We start from the raw sequence: 24,305 nt of genomic DNA, 5'->3' as shown, positions 1-24,305 counted from the left end.
CACCTGTGATCTTCGCTGTGTCTTCTTGGAGCAACATTCCAGTGTTTTAAGAAACGGTTGTTCCTATCTTTTTAAACTGTAATACGACACCATGTGACATATTTTCCATCACAACAAGTACAGCTTAGTTTCACTTCTGTCCAAAAATAGACTCATGAAGCCTGCCAGCCTAGTAGGTACAGGTAAAGGTGTGTCTGTTTACAGGAATTGTTTTAAACTCAAGTCTTCCCAACAGTTGGTGAACAATGTGTTCACACAGTTTCATAGACTCACATGCAGGTCGGAGATTGGCTGACTGAGATTGCGTGGCTGAGTGGGGAATCTGCACCTGATAGATGAAGACAGAGCCAATATTAGAAGAGGAATGAATGAAGAATGAGTGTTTTAAGAATTCCCTGTAAAAATCCCCTTAAAACAGTGAAAGACTTACAACTGACTGCAGCTGCACAATGAAAGTTTGTCCTCTCAGAACTAACTTCCGTGTATGGTTTTGGCACCATGTAAGCCATCTTAAATCAACATACTGCTTAAAGGATTAGTTTATTTAGATGGTGCTAATTCACATCAAATGTCATCGAAGCGTACAAGCAGTTTCAGTTCATATTCAGATACAAAATCAAATCCTGTCAATGAAATTCAAAACTGTCAAAATCATCAGCCCAACCCAAACATGTGCAGATTAAAACTGTGTTGCACAGATTATATTACACCCAAATTATAATATAATAAAGTTGGATTCAGTTGATCATTTAACACCAGCTGATATAAATTGTCTAATGAAGCTCTAACATCTAACAGCTCTGGATGAATCCATCATCCTGCATGGCCAAGCATGTGGCCACAGATTAGTCACTGACTAGGAAGAGACGTCAAGGAAAATAAGGCTCACTATGAGGGAACGTCTACTATGCCTGGGATTACAGAAAGTGAGATATAAAACCCCTCACAAAAGAACTGGTCCAATTGTACTTTCTATAGCAAAAGACAAAGAAATTGGTGTTGCAAAATTAGCCTCAACCATTAAATGCACTCTAAACTCACTAGTTTAAGAGCAAATTTGAGAATAAATGGCATCAAAAAGGCCAAGGAACACAGCAGGGAGCTTAGAAAGAAAGTTGTGGAGATGTTTGAAGCTAATCTGGATTGCAAAACAACTTGTATAGTTTTGATTCTCTCATGAATCAATGCTCAATCATCATTAAAAAAAAATGGAGAGTAAAGCAGTTTGCCACAAGCCACACAGAGGGCACAGAAAACTTGTAAAAGAATGTGCTCTGGTCAGATGAGAGCAAAGTTAAACTTGTTGACCTGCATGCGAAATGGTCTTTGTGACAGATTGTACACACCATCATTGCCACAGTAAAACATAGTGATGGCAGCATTATACTCTGGGATTCCTTTTATTCAGCAGTGCAAGAGAACCTGGTCAAACTGAATGTGACAATGGATAAAGTTAAAGAAAGGAAAAACCCTGGAAGAAAACCTGTGAGAGTCTACAAAAGGCTCGAGACTGGACAGACGTTAGACTTGAACATTAAAGTTCATGGTTTCCTTCCAAATGAAGCCAGAGCTGTCTTTCAATAAAGTAAAACAGATATCATTTTCACAATTATGCTCAATCTGGCATTGGCATTTTCGATTGTAATGTGACAAAATGTAGAAAAATTCAATACATTTGTATTCCACTGTGTTAACATTGTGCATGCATAATAACTTAGCATTATGTGGAAGTTGGATCTTATAACAATGTTCCACGACTCCACTGGGGGCTTTTCTCCTCTTGGAGGGGCTGTTTGAATAGCGTGCATATTATTTCCTATGACCAGAAAAATGGAAGTGTTCCTTTATAGAGTTTGTATCGCTTCCCTATTCCTGACACATTTCTAGTCTATTTGCACGTCTGAGAACTCTAGTCCTTACACGGTGAGGTGGAAATATCTTCTCTAACGCGGCTTGTGTTCAGGACACAAATGATACATAGAGGAAGGTGTTTCCCCTCGGATGCAAAATAATGAGACGAAGCGGAGTCGCAGTGGCGACTTTCAGGACAAAGGAACCTGACGTTTGACCTTTTCCCCATTTCTGTGCTTGAGTTGTGGAATACAGAGCAAAAAAGAAGCAGTACTATGCTGTGATGAAATTCTAATCTTGGAAAGAGGAAGTGGTGTCCAGTTTGAATCAAGGAGCAAAACCAGCTGGTTTTTCATACCATTTGTCTAAAAACAACTCCCTCTCTCTGATTCAGTCTCATGACAAGTTCACACCTGCATGATTCAGATACTGAAAGTGTCAAGACCACATGAATGTTTAAATGAGTTGTCTGAATTCTGTGGAACTGGGTGGTTTCGTGGCACACCAATTTAGCAAGGATCTAAAGGTACACCTGGTCCCTGGTCTGTGAAGGTAAAGCTTCTTCTTAAAGCTTTCACCTGAAACTTGATTTTTTTACTGAGGGATCACAATCCTGCATCAAATGTGCCTTTAAATTAATATTACATAGTCCAGCTAAATGTTTTAACTCGGATTTTCACATGATTTTATGTAAGGAATCAAGTCTTATAGTTGAAACTCAAAACAAATACAACACTCGGTCCTCCAATCTTAAAAATTAAAACCCTGTAAATTCCAGTGCAATTCAAGATAAAGTAAATTCCAGTGGCGCTGTAATTTAATGGTTGAAAAAGACAGGACAAAGAGCATATTCTGGGATGTGTGGTGATGAAAAAAATAGATGACGCAAGGCAATCCCTGAACGTGATGAAACACGATCAGCAAGAAAACTTTCAGTTTCCTATGAAGCAGGGAGCTCAGGCTGTTCCGCATCCGGTGTGTCTCCACTTCTGAGTGGATGCCACTCCCTTAAAAGGAGGAGTTTATGGCAAGCCGTTTTAACATAAAATCGATTTCACCACACTCACGTTCAAGATATGTGAAATTTTCTTATGAGTGACCATACATATTAGTAAATTAAGATATCTCTTAACGACATTCTGACTATTATAATTGACATGAGATTTACTGTTGATTTGTATGGAGGCTTCAATTTACTTTTAGCTTTTCAAAACCTTTTTTTAAGTGCATTGTGTTTGTCGCAAGTGACTAAACAAGAAAATCTTTGCAGATTTCTGAAGCAGTCTTCCAGTGTGTGAAGGCATTTTTCTGACAAGTGCACCCACAATTCTGCAGGCAACTGTTTGGACAGCTCATTGGCAGCAGAAGGGGTCGACCTTGCAATTCTTAAAAAATTACGTTTGAGATCAAATGTAAATAAAGGTGTGTGACGTGAAATGAGTGATGTCATTTGAGATATCTTGAAAGGAATTTTAACTTGTCAAAATGTAGTTGAAAATGTCGCTAATCGTTATTCACACTAGTCATAATGTAAATGTAAATATCTTAACTTACCATTCAGGATAGTCAAAATGTAGTTGCGTCTAGTCGAACTGCAGTTTTATACATCTAGAATTTAATTAATGGCAGACGAAACCGATTTTATGTTAAAATGGCCTGCCATATAACAAAACCCCTGGTCCACATCACGTCATAGATGTGGGTGTATAAAACTTGCAAAATTACCGAGACAAACTAGTACATCTGGTAGTACTGTACAGCAATATTAATATATCTGCGGCACAATGCAAAGGTATGATGAAACATCTGCTTTTCTGCTCTGGGCATTTGCTATTTTATTTATTTTGAGCTGGTTTATTTACTGGGTATTTCGAAGTAGTAATGTTTTTTTTAACGCACAGAGTTCATGATAAATGTACTTGCATATTGCTTTCTCTTCATATTCTCTCACTTCCATGTGTTGGCGCCTTTTGTTAAGTTGCTTCTCTGAACAATACGAATCTGTCGTGTTTCCTCACAGTCCACCCAAGCCTCAGTTTGCCAGTTGGCTCATCGAGCAAGTGGAGACCGGCCAGTACGTGGGGCTGTGCTACGTGGATCAAAACAGATTCAGAGTGCCGTGGAAGCACAACTCCAGGAAAGACTGCAACGATGAGGATAGTAAAATATTCCGGGTATGTTTCAGCAGCTTAAGTATTTTTTTGACTCTGGTATCTATATAGTAAGACGTACACATACATGTATGTACATACACATACAGATAGATAAAGGTATAATTAATGTGTGTAAATATATTGACATATTTAGCCCAGCTTTTTAAGTCCAGACTTAAAAAGCTGTTTTTATCTACAATGTCAAGAGAATTCCTGCTCTGTGTCTGATGCTTTGGATGTGTGTGTCCACAGGCCTGGGCAGTGGCAAGTGGGAAAATCAACGAGTTCCCCAATGACAAGGCCAGATGGAAAACCAACTTCCGCTGTGCTCTTAACAACCTGTCTCAGCGCTTCAAGATGGTCACAGATAATTCCAAGAATCAAGATGACCCTCATAAAATCTATGAGATTATGAACACTGACAGTGAGTAGCTATTTGACCTTAGCTTTATGTGGAGAACCTTTGTTTAAGACAAAACTCAGCGGGATTGTCTTTTTTCTTTAACTGCAGGCAACTATGAAGGTTTGCCAATGCAAGATTCCCAGGAGGAATCTGACATGACTCCAGATATATTCAGCCCAACCACTGAGTATTTTCCTGCAGGAAATGAGGTACAGGATTACCTTAAGTGCACTTTCACTTCTGTGAAGTTAAATATTCAAAGACAGGGTGGTGCTTAAATGGTAACATAATATTTTGTTCTCCCCACTTAGCACAATCTGCATCAGGACTTCATGGCCCTGGATCTTGGCAACCAATCAGCAGGTAAAACTTGTATGTAAAAGACAATATTACATTTGTCAGAGGTGTTGAGGATTAAGTAAACAATCTTAAACAATCTTTCATTCTAAACAGAAGAGCAGTTGTGGACACGGCATAATAATCCTGTTCTCGGTTATCCTACTGCAACTGAGAACCTTCCGCAATATTTACCAGCCGATCAGATGGCCTACAATCAAGGTATGCTTGATAAAAGAGACTAAAAAATGTTTATAATAGCATAAACATTTGCAGTGTGACCCTTACTAATTTTATCTCTTCATATTCCAAACAGTAAATGCTTCTCCGGTCCTCAGTTCACCTCAGCAGCCCAGTCTGTACGATCTGGAGATCTCCATCCATTACAGGAAGAAGGAAATGCTGAAGACGACGCTGCACACCAACCGTCTTCAGCTCCACTACCACAGTGAGGACCCCAAGTTCAATGCCTCTCAACTCTGCTTTCCTTCCACTGAGGGCCTGCTGGACCAAAAACAGGTAATTCTTTATATTCACTGACATTGGATGGGCTCTGAGTCAATTTTCCATGATTTTGTATCCACGCTTTACTCTTTCGTACGTACAAGGAAATAAGATTAGTCCAATGTTCATTCAAACCATTGTGTAAGAGTTTTGATTTAGTTTTGCTAAGCATTGGTTTGAAACGAAGGCAGACTTTTTTTAAACAAGACAAACTGGAATGGAAATCTGGTCATTTTAAATTGGATGCCACATTTGATGTGATTAGTTAAAGAGAACATTTTCCTTGGACAGCGTCTTCAAATACTTTGTGTTGAACTTCTGTGTTTTAAAATGGTAATAGTCACAGAAATCAAGGAAATTTCAAATGCAAAAAAGATTCCTGGATTTGAAGGAACTCAAAGAGCTCCAACTGCTGAAAAACCGCAAGAGCCAGGGTTTCTTTTGAATTTCCCTTTTGTATCTGTGTTATGTGCCTGGTTTTCTTCAATCTCAATGAGGGAAGGCTAGAACACGCAGTGAGGACAAACGTGGTATAAAGAATCTGTTGTTCTGATTACGTCTTTCTGTGCCCCAGATTGAATACACCAACCGCATCCTGAGCAGCATCCAGCGAGGCCTGCTCTTGGAGGTACAGGAGAACGGTATCTATGCCAGGAGGCATGACAACTGCCACGTGTTTGCCAGCACCAGCGACCCCAACGTAGCTCATCCAAACCCCCAAAAATTGCCCAAAAACACAGTGGTGGAGCTCCTCAGTTTTGACAAATATGTTAATGGTTGGTTTGAACTTTCCATTCCTTTTGAATTACATTTCTCATTTCTGTTGGTCTTCATTAAGTAAGCACCTACTTAAACCCATCTTCTTCCTGTGTGTGTTTTTAGAGCTTAAACATTTCAAGGAGAACAATGGCCGCTCTCCCGAATACACCATCAACATGTGCTTCGGAGAGAAGTTTCCGGAGGGAAAACCACTGGAAAAGAAGCTTGTCGTCGTGAAAGTAAGACTTTACCGCTCACTTTGTTTGCTCCTTCTTCAGTCAGTAAAGCGATTTAATGTTCATCCTTTACGCCTACAGGTGGTGCCTCTAATTTGTCGATATTTTCATGACATGGCCCAGATGGAGGGGGCTTCATCTCTTCACAGCGCCAGCATCAGCCTGCAGATTTCACACAACAGCCTCTTTGACCTCATCAGCTCTGTGTTTTCTCTGCCAGGAGCTGAAGAGCAACTAAACATCGGTGTGCCTTTCATTGATCAGACTGGAAACTTGATTTCTCACTGATCTCTTGTCAAATGATAACTGCTGAGTAAGTTGAAGTGCAGAAAGTTAACTGACCATTTACAATTAAGGCAAGATTAAACACAGCTCATCTCCTTTTCATTTGTTGTTTGCACCATTGAAAAAGACACTTAAACCACTACAAAAGCAGAAAGTTACAAAACAAACCTTTACACAATTACTGCACATTTAAGATTATCTTTTTACATATATGCTAATTTGTTTTTCAGTGTCCAATTTCAGAAAAAAATGTTATATTGGTTTTTAGATAAGCTATGATCATGTCTGTTTTATTACCTCTGTGATAAATGTTTGTCTCTTAAGTGCTTACAAGTAGCAAATCATAAGCCTAAACGCAATTCCAATGCAGTTCTACCCCACAGAGCTTATAAACTATGTAAAATGTAAATATTAGATTATTATTTTTTCTGTATTTAACTGAGACTATATTAAGTTTTCAAATGGTAAAATAAAAAAAACTGCCAAGAATCTGTGGTTTTCTTTGTTAAAGTACATAGAGTTCAGTCAAACTTGACAATAATGATTTTCAACTCTAAATGTTTGCATGTTTTAAATAATTAAATGTTGAAATGGGCAATCTTAAAATAATTCTAGAAATAACTTTTTATGTCCAGAAAAAAAAAACTGGACAATGAAATGTGTACTTCACAAACTCCCTTCAACACAACTTCAAAAAAGTCACACACAAAAAAAAAAATAAATAAAAATAGTTGCATGCATTAACAACTACCAAAAACCTTAAAGAACAAAGCATTGAAAAGCCTGATGGCCTGGAGATAAAAGTTGTTTTTCAATCTGTCAGTTGTTGCTTTCACACTTCTGTAATGCCTGCCAGAAGGCAGAAGTGAGAGCAAGGGGTGTTGTGTGAGAGTTCTGGTTCTGACGATGTTTTTAGCTCTCTGTCTTCGTGACCCAGATGATGTAGACGTCCTGAAGTGAGGGGAGAGAAGTTCCAGAGATTAACTGTTCAGTTATGACTAAAGTTAATAGACATAGGATATTTTTGGAACTTCAGAGGAGTCTCTCTAATGTCTTAAAGGAGTGTATAAAACTAATTAAGAATCATTAATCTTTCTGTGGGTGTCAAACATAATATCCCAGAATGACTCTTTTACAAGGAGCTGAGATTGTGGACATAAACAAAAGTTCATAGAAACACTCAAAAAAAAAAAAAAAAAAAAAAAAAAAAAAATGTGGCCATCATAGGCCAGGAAATGATGTTCAAACTTTCAAAATTCATTTAAGTGTTTTTGTTGCTTGCATCTACAATCTAATGTTAATCTGTTTTTGTGTAAAGTTTGAGCAGGATTTTGTGCCTCTGCTCCTGCATTTGGCAGGTCAAAAACGTTTTGTCTAGAGACTCGACCATCTCTGAAGTTGAGAGAGACTGAGGTGAGGAAAACACCAGAGCAACAGGAAGACCTGTATCTGACGTAGTGAGGTCACTTTATCTTGTTCAGATGTGGTACTGGTTCAGTTCAGGTACTGATTCTGATAGACCAAAGATGGCTCTGAGTCTTTGGTTCAGATGCAACTTTTGGTCTTTTCCTTCATAGTTTAAAATGAATTTTAAGCTATATAACTCTATATATCACAGTAGTTGAATCTACACTGTAAAACGGTGGTTATGCCAGTAAAAATGTGCAAACTGGATAAATATTAACCTTTATAGATTCATTTGCAAATGTAGGTGTTTTTTAAGGGATAGAAAGCCACTCTGCACCACAGAAGCACTTAGGATGCCCTACCCCTCGCTCTAAGAATGAGGAGCAAAATATAAAATGGGACAAAGTGTTGGCATCTTCTGATAGTACTGCTTCAGACCACAATAATATGACCAGCAGTAATAACATGGCATGCACTGTGAGCAGGTACTGGAACTTAAAATGAAGAAAAAAAAAAAAAGAAAAAAAAATGGCAATTAATTAAATTACACAGTTTTATTTGTGTCCCATTTGAAAATCACACAGCCTGAAATCAAAAACATTCAGATAAGGAGGAGCACCTTTTCTTTTAGCATCTTCCATACTCCCGGTCCCTGGCTTTATGAAGCCTATATACACAGGTTGTAAAAACAAAGTCCAACAACCCAGCCAGTAAACCTTTACAGTAAGCAAGTAATGAACAGTAGATGCAACAATTCAAAATGTGTTTTGCTGTGAATATTTTAAAAAGAAAAAGCAAAGTTAAGACTGAGATAAACTAAGTGTAGAACAAATGCAGTAAGCCTTTATCTGCTGCAGGAGGGTTAAAACCTTAATGTTGCTAGCAAAAGGCATGTGTACTTCAGCTGCACCTCTAGTGACAAATATTTACAACATGTGCGAAGGTGTATAAGCTGACCTCACCAACAAATACATCAATGCCAATAAACTTAGTCAATAATTACTGAACACAGAGCACAAACAGCTCCAAATGAAACAAAGATATTAAAGGAAATACAAGACATGAAAGCAGTAGGCTTAGATAAAAAGTGGACAAACATGTAGAAAGAAACGTTAGGTTGAAATAGTCGCTCTAACTATTACATCCATACTATGCCCTGTGAAAATGCTGTGAACTAGTTAAAAATTAAAATAAATAGACAAATGAAGTATTGTTTATTCAAAGAAATTGTTCTTTTTATTACAACTGATGACAAAAAAAACTGACTCTAAAAACTGATTTCCTATATTTCTGTTACGGACTGAAACAAACCGTAAACCTGGTGCTACCCTCTACGGCCTCCAAACCCACCAAAAATAAAAAATGAACAAATGTTACAAACCTTGTATACAGTTTTCCTTGATTCAACTACATTTAGTAGAGTTAGACGTGGAAGACACAACACCGGCTTTCAATTACAAAACATAAATATCCTCTATTTAAAAAAGAAAAAAAGAAAACATTCAAAGACGGCAATTATTCACAACAGGTAAAACGGATGGAAGAATCCCTTGGGTATTTATATCAAAACTCAACTATTTACAACTGAATCTCAAATCCTTTCGAGATTCAGGTCATTTAATCTTCTACAAAATTGCATATTAGTGTCTTTCCGTAATATGACAAATGTCATGAATATGCACTAGCTGCATAATTTCACCACTTGAAGATAGACATTTAGCTTTGCCACTTATAAATAACTCATTTTCTGTATAGAAAAAAAAAACAACACCCATAGACAACATGAAGCCAAAAAAAAACTCTGGATCCTCAGAGTGAAATGGCAGATTAAGGAGAAGGCTACCTGATTTATATTTCCATGGGATGGTCTTGAAGTTTTGCCTCTTAAAGGCAAAACTGAATAATGTTCCATTTTAATGTTTCTCAGCTGCACAACACAAAATCACTTGCAGTCAGAGACGACCCAAGATGAAGACCCAAATGGGTAATTCAAGTTAATTCAAGTCACCTTTAAAGAACGTAATACATACATTAAGCAAACATTTAAGAAACTATTCCATAACTGAGTATTCATTTCAGTTTACTCTTTTGGGGTTGCTTGAGATATAGAACACAAAGCTGGGGATGTGAGTGTCCATGAGCGTTTATGGTTCCTTATGGACTGTCAGATAATTTTATTGGCTCACTCTGATCCTCAGGTACCTTTGCTGAATCGTCTCCTTTTTTATGTTTCCTTGCATGTTTGTATTTTTCCACATACGCCTTGATCAGATTTCCCACTTTCACTGGGTTGATTTCCCCACTTTTGCTGTGGCACACCTGGTGACCAGAAATAAAAGATAATTGTATAAGAATCCCTTAAAAAAAAACTAGAGTTAATTATATTGAATTACAAAGTATTTTTTCAAAAGGAGTTTTACATTTATCTTTGACTCACCTTTTGAACAGCTTTACGCAGAATCTCTTTGTACTCGTCTTTGTTGATGTCTCTCCTTTGATAAAAAGGCTTGATGGCTAACTTCACTTCTTCAACAGCTCTCTCCTGCATGTGCAGCTTTTTCAGATACTGCTGGTAGGAATAAAGCATTGCTCATGTTACAACCTAATCCTCAGACGTTTTTAGATTTATTTCAGTTTACTAGGCTGGTAATATCAGCTCCTTGAGCTACTGATCACAATCTAAATAGTATCATTCAATTCTTTGACTCAGTGAAGTGCCTGTTGCACCAACGGGACACATCCAGCTCAGTAGTGATCGGCATCAGGAAGAAGAAATGTCTTAACTTCCTTGTACAGTAAATTTTTTGCTCATTTTTGCTAGCTGGGTCAGGTGTTTTTTTTCTTTTTTTTGCATTTTTTTAATAGAAAACAAACTTAATAAAATTATGTTGAGAAAAAAAGTTAAAGTAAATGTGCTTAACAAGGACAAAAAAAATCAAAGTGAATAAAAAAATTGTATGTCTCTTTAATAACCTTATTTGAGAGCTAAAATGAATAAATGCCATTTTCACCTTGTCTTTCCTTGACAAATCCCCTTCTTCTGGTTCTCTTTGCTCAGTGGTTGGTAACTCCGCAGGGTTGAGGCCTCCCGAGCTGGAATTAGCAGTCAGTAAACCAGCAACACTTTTCTTTGAGGAGTCACACACAGTGCTCTGTAAAAGTATGAATTATTAATTTAACCTAATATGCAAAATCAAAAAGGAAAGTCCTGCACAGAACCATTCAAAGTTATTCCCCCTTATATGTTCCTTCTGGGGTTTTTTTTGTTTTTTTTTTTGGTGCATCTAAATGTCTCAGATCAAATGCCTTTTAGCGTCAGTCAATAATATGTACAAAATACAAAATGGTTTTCAACGATGATTTTATTTATAAAGACAAACTGCTATCTAAAGCCTCCTGCATTACAGTGAAAAATGATTCCTGCCAAACTAAACACAGCAACTCCTTGTGTTGCTCAAATACTTGGTGGAAATTAGTGCCATCAAGAGTTTGTAGTAGTATTGCTTTGCCCCTTTGTTCTTTACACAACTGTTTGAATTCATCAAAAGGGGAGGATTTGAGCATGAACGGCCTGTTTGCAGTCATCCCACAGGATGGGAGTTTAATCACAAGAAGCGTCTGGAACACATGAATGAACTTTGGGAGGGGAATGACCATGATCTTATAGCTCTGTAAGACGCTCGTCTGTCTGGGGAACAGGCAGCAACGAAGGAGAAATGATTCAGCTCCAACTCTGTCAGAGTTAAAGTTTAGTGCTGATCGGTTTACATCGGATCTACATATTAGTCTGGTGTGTTATGCATTGTATTCTGCGATTATAATTTTCTTTTAAATAAAGTTCATAAGTGGATATTGGTTTACATTTTTTGTGCAAAGCAAAAATCATCTGCTAATCTAGACTGTTTTCATTATGTTTGGACCAACAATAATATTTGGGTTTATTTGAGTTCATCAAACTCATAACTTGGAGATTTTCCATTGCTGTAGCTGCAAACAACATCACTGGAGCAACGATGGCAGCCCAGGGTCCTGTCAATATTCACGACTACAATGAACCGTAATGGAGACATTATGGTCATTACAGCTGCATTGGAATAATTCTGCAATCGGCCAAATTTCCTCCACAGCGCTGCTAAAGACTCTTTGCAAGCTATTGATATCTGTTATTGCTGCTAATGGTGGCTCAGCAAATTATTAGGTGTTGGTTGAAATCTCTCTCACACAGGACTGTGTAGGTTTTTATTTATTTTGTTTCCATTTGAAAACTGCATTTGATCTTTACTTGTGTTGTCTTTGGCTAATATTTAAATTGGTTTGATGTTCTGAAATACTGAGATGTGACAATTGTGCAACTAAATTGCAAATTAGAAAAGAGGCAAACACTTTGTAGACGTTCTATTATCCATTATAATATAATGGATAATAGAACCCAAGAATAGAATAATAATAATAAAACCTAAGGCTATTGAAGTGGTTTTATAATCTTTTATAGATTGACAGATATTACTGACTTTAAGAATGTTAATAACTTTATTACAATGGCCAGGAGGTTTGTAAGCAATTTGCACTTAATTGAACTTCATAGTAACATTTGTTTTAAGAGAACATACCTTTGCATTGCAGGATAATTTTTGTACAGATGGTCTGAATTTGCTGTTTCTATTGTTACTTTATAGTGTAAAGACATTGTGTATTTGTACAAATTATTTATCATGTGTGGGGACACAATCTGACATTCATTAACAAGCATCAAAACAAGACCATAACAGCAGTGTTTTAAATCAGTGGTGAAAGGTTTGTAGAGACAAAGATCTAGTTTTGTTTCATCTGAAAATGCTTCAGAATCAGTTTCAGTTTCAGCCATGTGACTTTTTCCAGAGTCAGCCTTGAGGTACACACTGCCACCTGCATGCCATCACTAAAATTACATTGCACACACTTTTAATAAAATGCATGCTGAAAAGCAAACAAACGCTATGAAACAGCTCGTTCTGACCTGAGTGGATGCCTGGACAGGCAAAGGGGGTTTGCGAGATCCTTCCTGCTTCAGCTTCAACTTATACAGCGCTAGCTCTGTGGAAGTAAAACAAACATGAGGCCGAAAATTGAAATAGAGAACAAATCTCTAAACTTTCACTCACATTATAAAAAATATGAATGAAAATGAAGTGAAAGAATCTGATGCCAACACTTACTGCTTGGAGATTTCTCTGGCTGAGGCCCCTCTGGCTCCTGTATGTTCCAGGTGACGCGCTTCACTTGAGTCTTGGACTTTGATCCCGCTGCTGCTGACGTCGGCTCCCCCTCTTCCTTCTCCTCCACAGCTTCTTTCTCCTCTTCAGCGCGTGCACCGCTACCCTCTCCAGGCTCCGATTTGACGTGATCGAGATTGTCCAGCATTACATCCACATTAAAATCATCGTCAGACTCTGGAGGTTCCGGTTTTATAGGGTCCGCCGCCCCAGCTGTGTTTTGTTGTTTGTCAGACTCTAATGAGCTTAGCTGAAACTGACATACTGAGTCATGGAGGGGGTCTTCAGTGGACAGGGTAGGAGGTGAGGAGGCAGGCTGTGAGGGGCAGTCCTGTGTGGGACTTGCCTCAGATTTGATTAGGGTTGTTTCATACAACTCTGTCTTGTTCTGATCCTCCATTATCTCATCATCGTTCTGGGACACTGACGAGGAAGGTTTATCCTTTCCTTCACTTTTAATTTCTTTACCAATAGGACAATCTTCAAACATATCCACAGGTTGCGGTTTTTCTTTTTTGATTTCCTTTCTATTTTTTAATTCTACTGGGATTTCTATAGCTGGGATATCTCTTCTTTCAAAGTTTTTGTCTTCATCTTTTACCTGAGAAACAAAAGAACAGGAAGGCAACTCTTGTTTTTTCACTCGAGCACATTTGTTCTTCTCTATGCTTCTTTGTGCAAGTTCCTTCTCCTTTTTTCTTTCCTGTGGGAGATTTGTTCCTTTCGAGGATGAAACATGTGAAGCTGAAGTTTTGTCTGTACTTCTGGTCGATCCTTCATCTTTCCTTCGCTCTCTTGAGCTGGTATTAGTCCTTTGTCTCCCATCTTTAGCTCTGGAATCCACTTTGTCTCTGGATGAGACTGTTGTATGTTGCCTGGCACAATCTTTCCTCCTTTCCCTAGATCTAGACCGAGATCTTGAACGAGATAAGCGACGCTTACGATCCTTAGACTTCGATCTGGATCTGGACCGTGACTTGGACCTTGACTTGGAACGTGATCGACCACGTCTCCTGTCCTTGGACACTCTGCTTCTCTCTGTGTGTTCATTTCGCTCCTTACCTTTATTCTTCTTCATTTTTGAGCGCTCTCTGCTGCTAGAACTCGAACAAGATCTACGGAACAAAATGACAAAATCCCCATGTGATGTATAACAGATTTAAAACACAAAAAGTGATCAAACAAAAGCTCACCAGTGGCTTTCGAATATGTACCAGTGCCCTGTTATAATGCCCGGTGTTTGTGATGTTAAAAATGAGAGCGAGATAAATTATATCATCAAATAATTGAGCAAATTTGTGTTTCTTATTTCAATTTGATAATAATTAAAACCAACTTAATATGTATCTTATTACTTATGACTGAAGTCAAATTTAATGTCTGATTTTGTTTTGTTTTTTTATTCTTAGCTGAATATTATTTTTTTGTCATTCAGACAAATGTATACTTACATTTATTTATAATAACTGTCAAATATTTCATGTGGAAAGTTTTAAAGTGATTTATCATGGTGTACAAATTTATTTTGTATCACAAAAGTTTGAAACAGCAACATCTTCACTTTTGACAGCCACTGTGCTCTACAGCTTGAACAGCTTTCCACTCACCTGGATCGCCTCCTTGTCTTGTCTCTGGACCGCGATCGGGACCGCCGCCTCTTCCTGTAAGCTCTGTCTGGTGAGTTGGGCTGGGAGCTGTCAGAGGTTGAGTGTGCTCTCCTTCTTTCTCTTGACCTTGATCGCCTTGAGCTCCTGTCTTTCTCTCTGCCTTTTTCCCTTTCCTTCTTTTTGCCTTCCTTATCCGAGGCGTGAGGGTCTTCTCTTCTGCCTCCGTCTGTCTCTGAGCTACTGGGATGTTGATCCTTTGACATTTTAGAGGTCTGCTTCCTATGGCCCAAGTCTCCCGTCAGTGTACTGGAACAGGTTGGTGAATCATCCGATTTAGTCTCTTCCCTCTGTTTCTTTGAGATGGAACCCGAGCAGGAAGGTGATGAATCATTCCTGTAGTTGAGAAGAGATCTACTGGAAGTTTCGGCAGAAAGTCCAGTGTTCTGCTGAGTATTTTCCTCCGCTTTTATGTGTTTAACATGCTGATAAGAAAGTGATGTGGTGTCTGCACTCTCACTTTTTACCTCACTCTCACTTACAACCCTGTCATCAGAACTTTCATATTCATCTGAACTTGGTTCTGTTTTAATGATGGTATCAATAAATAACTTTTGCTTCTCCTGCTTAACTTCGGCTAAATCAGATTTCTTTTCAACTTTGATACTATCTGCGGGAAATATTATTTCTGGTGTTACAGTAAGCTGCGAGCTCCTGGGTATTTCCTGTGAAAACTCTGTCTCCTCTGATTCAGTTTTCACCTGAACTGCATCCCAACGTCTTGGCACTGAACCCTTGTTCCTTCCTAAAGTAGAAGGTTTCCCTCTGTTAGTGCCAAGTTGAGAGCTGAAGTTCAGGCTTGTGGGCTCATCTTCGTCGCTCAAGCTACTTGAATCAGACAGCGTGGGATTAAAAGGATCGTAAATATTGTCTTGTTCCTTGGTGACTGTACAAGATGCCAGAAGTGTTTTCTTGTCTTTGTGCATTTGCTTCTTTTTTGCTTCCTCTTCTTTTTCCCTCCACTGTTCTTTTATGTTGCTTCCGGATGAAGAGGACGACGTTATGCTGAGCCGCCTGGCATGCCAGGAGTTCCCACTGGAATTGATGCGAAAACTTACAGACGAAGATGAAGAAAATGACGCATGCTGAGTCTGGCTTGCAGGAGTGGTGGAGGAAGAGGAAGCAAAGGAATTTGAGAATGCCGATGATGAGCCGGCTCTTTCCGGCCTGTTCTTATGGCCATCAGAGTGGCCCTTCTGCTTATCAACACTCTGTTGCCTTCCTTTGTCCCCAGAAAGGCTGTTCATGCCACTTTTAGGCAACCCAGAACCATCGTCAGCTCCAGCATAATTACTACTCCCTCTACTACTGTCAGAAATGACACCATGACCTGCACTGTCATTTGTGACACTGCTGTTCTCTCTTTTTATCTTCGGTATGCGAGGAAGCACAGACACATCTACCCACGTGGGTTTAACGGGAGCTTTCTTAGGTTGCGACAGCGACAGAGTTGTTCCTTTGTCCCTAAAGTTGGAAACCTGGATGGGGTGAGCAGATGAAGAAGGCGTTTCTGTTAGGGCTCTCATACCATTGGCTGCTACTGGTCGGTTTGCACGAGGAGGCAAACTTGGATTCACTCCAGGGGTTAAGTCAGAATGTGGTCTCGGTTGGTAGTGGTTGGCAGAGGGGGGCATGAAGGAGGGTAAATGAGATGAGCTTGGTGTCAACAGTCCATTCACAGAGGTAGGTGAGGATCCTAATGGACTCCCATTGTGGTGCAGAGATACAGAGTTGTCTCCTAAATTGTACGAACACCCTGGACTGTTGAGGGCGCTGATATCACTTGAACTACTGGTGTTCCTGCTGCTTGGTGTAGGTTGGATCACTGCAAAAGAAAATATTTACAAAAAAAACAAAAAAAAAAAACACATGGTTTATGTTTTTTGAACATAAAAACATAAACTTAAGACGGGGTTTCTTTGTGATGGTTAAAGACAAAAATAAAAGTTATTTTAGGCACATCATTAAACATTGTCATGTTTGATTAAATGTGATTAACTTCACCAATTTTGTGCAATAGGCAAACACAAAGGCTGTGTAATCGTTCATTTGTTGAATAATCTAAATAACACATTTTCCTCTTTCCTCTAATCCACAAAAAGAAATCAAAAGGTCAACAAAAAATTAAAACACATCAAAACACAAAATAGCTGTTAGGTGTGTTTTGACTGCAGCAATAAATATAAGAAGGCTCTTATTTTAGATTGTCAAATATAATAAGACAGAACTGGAAATATAGGTAAATGTTCTTGTTTTAGTCAGGAGTGACATTCCAAAGAAAAACTAATCTGTTTTATGAATTAATCCTGAAAGCTCCAGGAAATGCAGAATTGAAGCCAGTAAATCATTTTTATTCTGTCTGCAAATCAATGATCTGCTAAGTTCAGACAAAAAGTACCAGAATCTGTCAAATAGATAAACGCATACCCACATTCCAAAGATCTGTACAAGATGATGACACCCAAGAACATAATAAGCCACTTGCAGAATTCAGACATCATCAACATGAACAAAAAAGTAGCATAAAATTTTAAAAAAATTACATGTCTAGTTCTGTGTCAATTTTAGATCCAGCATTGATAACATCTGTGTATAGCAATAGAAATGCTGCCGATGTTGCAGAACGCTGAGTGGCAAATTTAGAACGTGGGTTTTGTGAACTATTTTCAATGGTCAATGTAGAACACATAGCCTGGCAGCTGGTTAGAGAAATGGAGGCAAGTGTTTCAGGAATTTTTTTATCACTGTTGGATTCTGGAGGTACTTGGCTGTAATATATGGAGACTTTAGGAAGACAGAGGATTCCATATACAGCAGAAAAGGTTTAAAACTATGCCTGCATATTTCTCCAATGATTTATGAAAACCTAATCTGAACTCTGAAAACAACACATTAGTATTAAAATGTTAGTTTGTGTGTAGGCCTGTCACAATAATCAATAAATCAATTAATCGCATGATTAAAGCAAATTCAATAATTTCCATTTTTCTCTCTTTCTACCAAGAACTGGATGATAAAAGTCTTCAGTTTGGTGCTTTGGTCTCAACTAACACTTATTCTGAAGGACAATTTTGTTTAGAAAGACTTCAAAATTCATTTTATTTTTTGTTTGATTTATTTATCTTGGATATTTAACATGTCTTCCAGTTCTAGTGTTAAATGTTCATTAGAATTTAAAGTTTACTGATCTTTGAAAATATCTTCTTGCATTTTTATTTTGCCATTACCGTTGTACTACTTATAAATGGTCTCAAAACAACCATATTATCATTTATCGCAATAACGTCTGCCGCAATTTATCGTCCAGCAAAATTTGTTATCATGACAGGCCAACTTGTGTGGAAAACAAAAACTGTGAAAATACTTTTCAAATATGTCTTGATGAAAATATTTTACAAAATAAACAGGTAGAATGCATTTATATTTTTGCTGTTTTTAGAAACATGCAAGACACGCTTACTTGGCTTTGAAGCTTTAAGAGAACCATCTCGACTAATGACAACATCAGAACTGTCCATCAGGAGCATGCTCTGTCCAGACAGGATGGTTCCCAGTAGATCAGGGACAGGAGCAGCCTCCACAACACCCGCAGAGTGAGGGACGTTCACACCTCTCCTAGCAGAGCGCCACAAATAAGATTCAATTAGAAATACAGATAAATCCATATTGAAATGACCAACGGCCGAAAAATTGTAATAGTTACACATATTTTTTTAAAAACCTTATTTTGTGTGTCTCGGATCAACCTCCTCCCACTTTACAGTGTTTCTATCAATTTTCCCATTCAAAATTTCATAGTTTTCTCAGTTTTTGAGAACCATTTTTTACCAGAAATGCTCTTTGTTTTTATCATCTGTATAGTCAACAGTCATAAAATAACAAAACACTGAAGCTGGATTCTGATTTGGTAATGTCCTAACAGCAGTAGGCACCTGAACCTAAATCAATTCCAGCCCAGGAAGCTTAGATTAGAATAAGATGAATCGATCTAAAACTGTGGCTTAAACTTAGGTCATTGATTAAAATCAACAAAAAATGTAAAAATGTATTTTTATTTTAAATCAGTGCATATCCATTTGTGGGTTTTGTCTAGCTAAGTTTGGTGTTCTACTGCCACCTACTGACAGGATAAGCCAAAGGAGCACATTCACAACAAGCAAAAGAAAACACATCTCAAAAGGAATAGAAATGTGTTTTTCCGAGGACTAAACTGGAACTGCAGATGCAGAGTTACCTCTAAAATTCAAAGTTACGAAAGACAAAAACTGTGTGCTACCTGGAGAGGCCTGCAGTGACTGGACGAGCCACAGGCTGATGAGAGCGAAGAGCAGACCGAGAGATCCCTCGCCTTTTTGCCTCCAACAGCGATGTAACCTGGGCTTGCTCTTCAACCTCTTCACTGGTCAAACGAAGACCATACATCAAAATTATTATGATATACGTATTAAACCAAAATGCCTCATCACATGTGTGCTGTGTAACAACAAGTCCTAGCACTGTCAAGTAAACAGAAAGCATTTTACATGATAAAACAGTACTATGTCTTCTTACTGGTCAACAAATGGGTCCAGATCAAATGGATCTCCATAGATGGAGAGTGATGCGGCTCCAATGTCGGCACGCATGCTACTCAAAGTGTTCTCTGATGGTCGGTATACTGTTGGAAGTGAAGAGCTCTTCTTATCCTTTACAATTCCTAGATTATTGGCAATACGGCTTCTTGGAGTGGCTGTCTTTCTTTCAATCTAATGGGGAAAAAAACATATATAACTTCAGAAAAAGACATCAAACATTGTCGACATGGGAAATAATTTTACTTATGCTTTATAAATGAAGAGAAACAAATCAATACCGATGTTGAAACACTTACAGCTTTTTTCCTAGATTTGCTCTTCCTTGCTCTTCGTTTTCTCCTTTTGACTCCTGTTTTTTCTGCTTGACAATTTTTCCCCTTAGTAGATGTCTTCTTTCTTCTCACCTTTCTACGTTTTCCTATCAAATCAAACAAAGCTCATCATTGTCTACGACCAATGACAACAAAAAAACTGTCCAACACCTTTTCTTCTTCAAATTTTGCCTACTTTGCTGACTTGATTGACTTGGACACTTGGAGACTTTACTGACTTACTTACCAGTTTTGCGTCTCCGACTCGATGGCGCCCGAGGAGTGATGTCCCGTACATACACAGCGGTGTTGAGTCCAGCAACCACGGCATTAATGGTTTCATCTAGCCAAGTCGACTGAATCAGATATGTTGGAGCCAACTGCAAAAGGTGTGTTTGCATTACTCTGCTGCGATGCTTTCAAAGCCTGATGTCGTGCAAAAACCAATTTCAGTACATGCACTAAACTTTAAATGTTTTAATTGAATCTTATCCAAACACAGAACTTACTAAGCTGGAGTCGCCAGTTAGTTTCAACCAGATGAGAGCACAACAAGTGCATTACAGTTTAACACCACACAAATGCTTTGCAGGGGTTAGAATATTTGCCAAGACAAAAGCGTCATGCCAAACCTGCGACGTGCGTGCCTGGGTTATGCGATGTCGGTTGACGTTGGCTCGAACTCTCTCACTCTGTTGCGTTCGGGCGATAGCCCTGGTGGGACCAGCGGTGTGAGTTCGAGACCTACTGGTAGCCGGACGGGGAGTAGAGAAAAGGCTGTCTGTGTCACTGATCTCCTCAGCTGAACCTCCTAAAAAAAACACACATTTACAGAGACTGATGAACTCTCTTCACAATTTTTCCTTCTTTCAAACTCTGTCATGTTGTTCAACATACCAATGGAAATTAAAAATGTGTTCTATTATAAATTATAATTATAATCAAATGTGGAAATTCTCTATATTTCTGCTTTAAAGTTATATAAATGTCCTCCCCCCAAAGTGCTATATCAATTTTACAGCATCTTTCACAATCAGGGAGGAATAGCAGGTCTATTCCTACCTTGAAGGGTAAAATCAGAGAATATTAAAGAGGACCCAGATTTGCATCTCCTGATATTTCAAACAAATCGCAACACTATAAGCCCTGACAAGCCCTGACAGATCCTCCACCAATTTCTACATATCCATCATTTTGGCCCATTCATCTTTAGAAATTTTTTTTCTAATTCAACCACATTGGTAGATTTTCGTATATGAACAGCCTTTTTAAGGTCTTGCTTAGTCAAGCATGACTTGACTAGGTCCAGATCTAGGTCAAAGTCCAGATCAGGCCTTTACCTCATCTGTCAAAGTCAGGTAATTACCCCAGTTGTCATTACTCCAATATCAATTGAGGAAATTGTGGTCGGCCGTCCACTCCTGGTAAAGTTCACCACTGTTCCATGTTTCCACCACTGGTGGATAATGGCTCTCACTGTGGTTCTCTGAAGCCCCAAAAGCCTTAAAATTTGCCTTGTAACTATTCCCAGACTGATGTATAAGACTAATATATATCACTTCCCTTATTCCTAGTAAAGTAAGAAATTATGGAAGGTGTATGCATTTCCACAAACTGCTATAATTGCTTTTTGCAAAATAAGTGACCATGAGGTAACTTAAAGGCTTACTTGACTGGCGATTGTTGGCCTCACACTCAGGACAAAACCATTCCTCAACAGGAACAGCATCAAGAGGAGGCGTGAGGCACTCCATGTGATACCTAGGACACAGGTAAGACTTAACTCTCTTAACAATTCATTTTTAAAAGGGGCAGATGAAAACCAGCTGAGAACACTCTATGCTTCAGTAAAAACCTCATCTCACCCCGCATCACAGCCGTCGCAGAGCAAAAGTCGGTCCTCACGGTCACTGCCCCCACACACCTCACAGTTGGTCTCCTCCAGGTCCAAGCCTACCGTTTCCTCCTGACCTGCCTTCACAGGCTTCTGAACAGTGACCTGATCACACACTTTACGGAATTAGCCCACATCATACTCAGTCATTTAACTCTTCAAAGTTTGTGTACAAGGAGCCATACTCACAATTTTCTTTACTTTTCCTCCATAAGATTTCCTCAGATATATGTTGTCAAAGACAATGCGGTCCACAGGACATGAGTTTGCATTCTAAATGGGGGAGTGAATTAATTTTTAAAACGTCATGTTCTTTAGCATGCTTTTTTTTCTATCTCTGAGTTGAAACCAATTCAGACTCACCTTAGCCCATTCTAGGATGCAGTCAAAACAGAAGTAGTGCTCACAGTTCTCTGGTGTTGCAACAGGTTGGCTACTGAATGAGTTCAGGCAGATGGGACACTTTTCTCTGTCCTCATCTGAGCTCATCTCTGCAAAGTCAGCAGAACTTCCCCCAAAGGTTCCTTTCCCTGACTTAGCATCTTCCTCCTCTTCATTATCTAGAAAAAAAGAACAACATTCTTTTTTTACAGCATAGCAAAAACTGTATTAACAGAGGATACAACGGAATAACTTGAGCAGAAAGAAAAATCCTCAAACACCATGGGTGTGTATGCCGTGCCATAAAGCTCATCCATATCCACAGAGAAGATCAAGCACTGTGTCCATTACCATCCTCTTCCTCACTATCTTCCTCCTCATCGTCTTCTCCGTTTGCAGTATGTTCTTCTTCGTCATCACCACTATCAGAGTCTTCCTCTTCAGATTCCTCGTTGAGATCATCTGAGTCATCTATAATGCATATAGAGATAGTTCAATTAAAGAAGTAATAATAGATATAAAACCTCAAGGAATATTAAATGAATTGAAGTTAAACTCATTTAAAGAACTCACCTGAGATGGCCCATAAAGCAGCTCTTTTTCCTTTGCTGTGAGATGAACTGCGGTTAATCAGCTCATCTTGGCTGTCGTCTTCATCCATGGCTGACCATCGAAACAACAGCACAGGAACTTCTCTGATGTCTAAAATTGAAGAAATTATGAAAACAAAGTTGATTTTTTTTTTTCATTACTATGTTGATGCTAATTTGAGAAACTGACCCAATGCTACTTCGGAATTGGACAGTCAAGTGGTTTGAAGTGAGGTAGGTGGAGTTACACAACATTTCAAGTGGAGAATCTACCAGCACATACACTTGATAAGCCGCTCATATTCAGCTGGGGGAGCGGCATACATCCACCTCAGCTATGTGGCTGATATATTCATAGTGGGCTCATGTGGATGTTGAGATTAAAATGTTGTCTTCAGTTATTAAAAGGAATTCATGTAACTGGTTAAATGTTGTAAATGTCCGATATCAAACAGAATGTGAGCTCTAGCAGTTTAAATAACAATTGTACACATCTTTGATATGATTGATGAATCATATCACTGACAGCAACCCTACTTAGAGTGACCCATATCACGGTCTGTCACAATAAACAATAAATCAATTAATCGCATGATAAATTGCGGCAAGCTCAATTTCTATTTGAATGCTTTATCATTTTTGCTTTCTCCAAAACCGGAAAACAAAATTCTTCTGTCTGGTGTTTTGGTCTCAGCTAGACCATGTATGTATTTTACATGTTATGTTTTATTTTTATGATTATACTGGTAAAAATCTAAGAATACTCCCACTGAGAGATAAATAGAAATATATATATTCGTCTGTATTTACACAGGAAAGGTCATCAAAAGGAAAACAAAACGTCAAAAACAAAAGTTAAATTTTAATCTTAAATCGCCCTGCAAAAAGATTATGACATTTTCTTTGATTTGAAGTCTTTCCACCTATTTATGACAGTTAAAAACAAAACTGCAAAAAGCTTTCAAAATCTAATTCCTCACCAGTTACTGTTTAACTTGTATTACCTCGTCATCAGCTAGTCAAATATTGTAACCTTTTTCATTCTAAATATTACTATTACCGAAGGTTACTACTTAACGTTTAAGGGCTAACCAACAGCAGCATTATGCAAATGCTACATTTGTAAACAAAGAACAAAATTCATGACACAATAGTATTTTTCAGCAGTTTTCACATAAAATAAATATACAGCGAAAATGTGCATATTGATATTTAATGTTTATCTCATGACAAAAAGGATGCCCAAATTTCATATTAGTCTTTTTTTTTCCAAGAAATGACGCTAGCTAGTAAAATTAGCTTCAGTGTAGCTTGTCAGCTAGCCTCGGAGTAGCTAAAATTAGCGAACATAAACCACTAGCCCGCTTACACTCTATCCAAAAACCAGTCATTGTGTGGAGCGTTTTGCGTAACATTAAGCCTGCTTTCATGCACCTATAATTTCACGCAGAAGCATTTATTTATATTTTTAAACCTACCCTATTTAGTAGAGAAAGATATGTTCATATAGGTTTGAAGTCTCCACTGTTGGTGAGTGACACCACCGGCTGGGTAAGGACGGAAATTACCGAGTGAACTTCGACATATGGGATTCTTAAAGGGACCGTGCACGTTAAAAGGATCCTCGTTTTCTGAATCAACATAAGAGATGCTGCATCCGCGGCTCTAAAACTGTTGGTTGAGTTTAGTGTTACACAGTTCAAAA

The 24,305-nt window shown here is 38.4% G+C and overlaps 2 protein-coding genes across 5 annotated transcripts; one reads left to right on the top strand and one right to left on the bottom strand.

The window, feature by feature from the left end:
* The first annotated feature begins 3,538 nt into the window (after positions 1-3,538).
* Positions 3,539-7,016, top strand: irf7 (interferon regulatory factor 7). Of its 2 annotated transcripts, none has more exons than XM_015019767.1 (10): positions 3,539-3,643; positions 3,872-4,025; positions 4,257-4,428; positions 4,516-4,616; positions 4,719-4,770; positions 4,861-4,965; positions 5,060-5,262; positions 5,822-6,023; positions 6,130-6,245; positions 6,324-7,016. In XM_015019767.1, the coding sequence occupies exons 1-10, from the start codon at positions 3,636-3,638 to the stop codon at positions 6,528-6,530; spliced, it is 1,320 nt and encodes a 439-aa protein (XP_014875253.1). In that variant the 5' UTR covers positions 3,539-3,635; the 3' UTR covers positions 6,531-7,016. The 2 variants fall into 2 exon arrangements, with proteins under 2 accessions (XP_014875253.1, XP_014875252.1); XM_015019766.1 differs by having other exon boundaries at positions 4,858-4,965.
* A 1,752-nt stretch (positions 7,017-8,768) lies between these two features.
* Positions 8,769-24,156, bottom strand: phrf1 (PHD and ring finger domains 1). 3 transcript variants are annotated; one of them, XM_015019763.1, is made up of 19 exons: positions 24,079-24,156; positions 22,584-22,712; positions 22,362-22,481; positions 21,993-22,189; positions 21,819-21,902; positions 21,601-21,734; positions 21,405-21,496; positions 20,368-20,546; positions 19,983-20,115; positions 19,721-19,842; positions 19,402-19,595; positions 19,127-19,249; positions 18,311-18,465; positions 14,794-16,675; positions 13,130-14,301; positions 12,931-13,007; positions 10,946-11,086; positions 10,372-10,503; positions 8,769-10,253 (listed from the first exon to the last, which is right to left on the bottom strand). In XM_015019763.1, exons 2-19 carry the CDS (start codon positions 22,669-22,671, stop codon positions 10,089-10,091), a joined length of 5,190 nt encoding a protein of 1,729 aa, XP_014875249.1. In that variant the 5' UTR covers positions 22,672-22,712; positions 24,079-24,156; the 3' UTR covers positions 8,769-10,088. The 3 variants fall into 3 exon arrangements, with proteins under 3 accessions (XP_014875249.1, XP_014875250.1, XP_014875251.1); XM_015019764.1 differs by having other exon boundaries at positions 10,372-10,500; XM_015019765.1 differs by having other exon boundaries at positions 20,383-20,546.
* Between the last annotated feature and the right edge of the window lie 149 nt (positions 24,157-24,305).

This window comes from Poecilia latipinna, unplaced genomic scaffold, assembly GCF_001443285.1.
Source record: "Poecilia latipinna isolate Pla-1442-1.1 unplaced genomic scaffold, P_latipinna-1.0 Scaffold2478, whole genome shotgun sequence".
Taxonomy (NCBI): Eukaryota; Metazoa; Chordata; class Actinopteri; order Cyprinodontiformes; family Poeciliidae; genus Poecilia; species Poecilia latipinna.
This window is presented reverse-complemented; position numbering and strand designations above follow the sequence as displayed.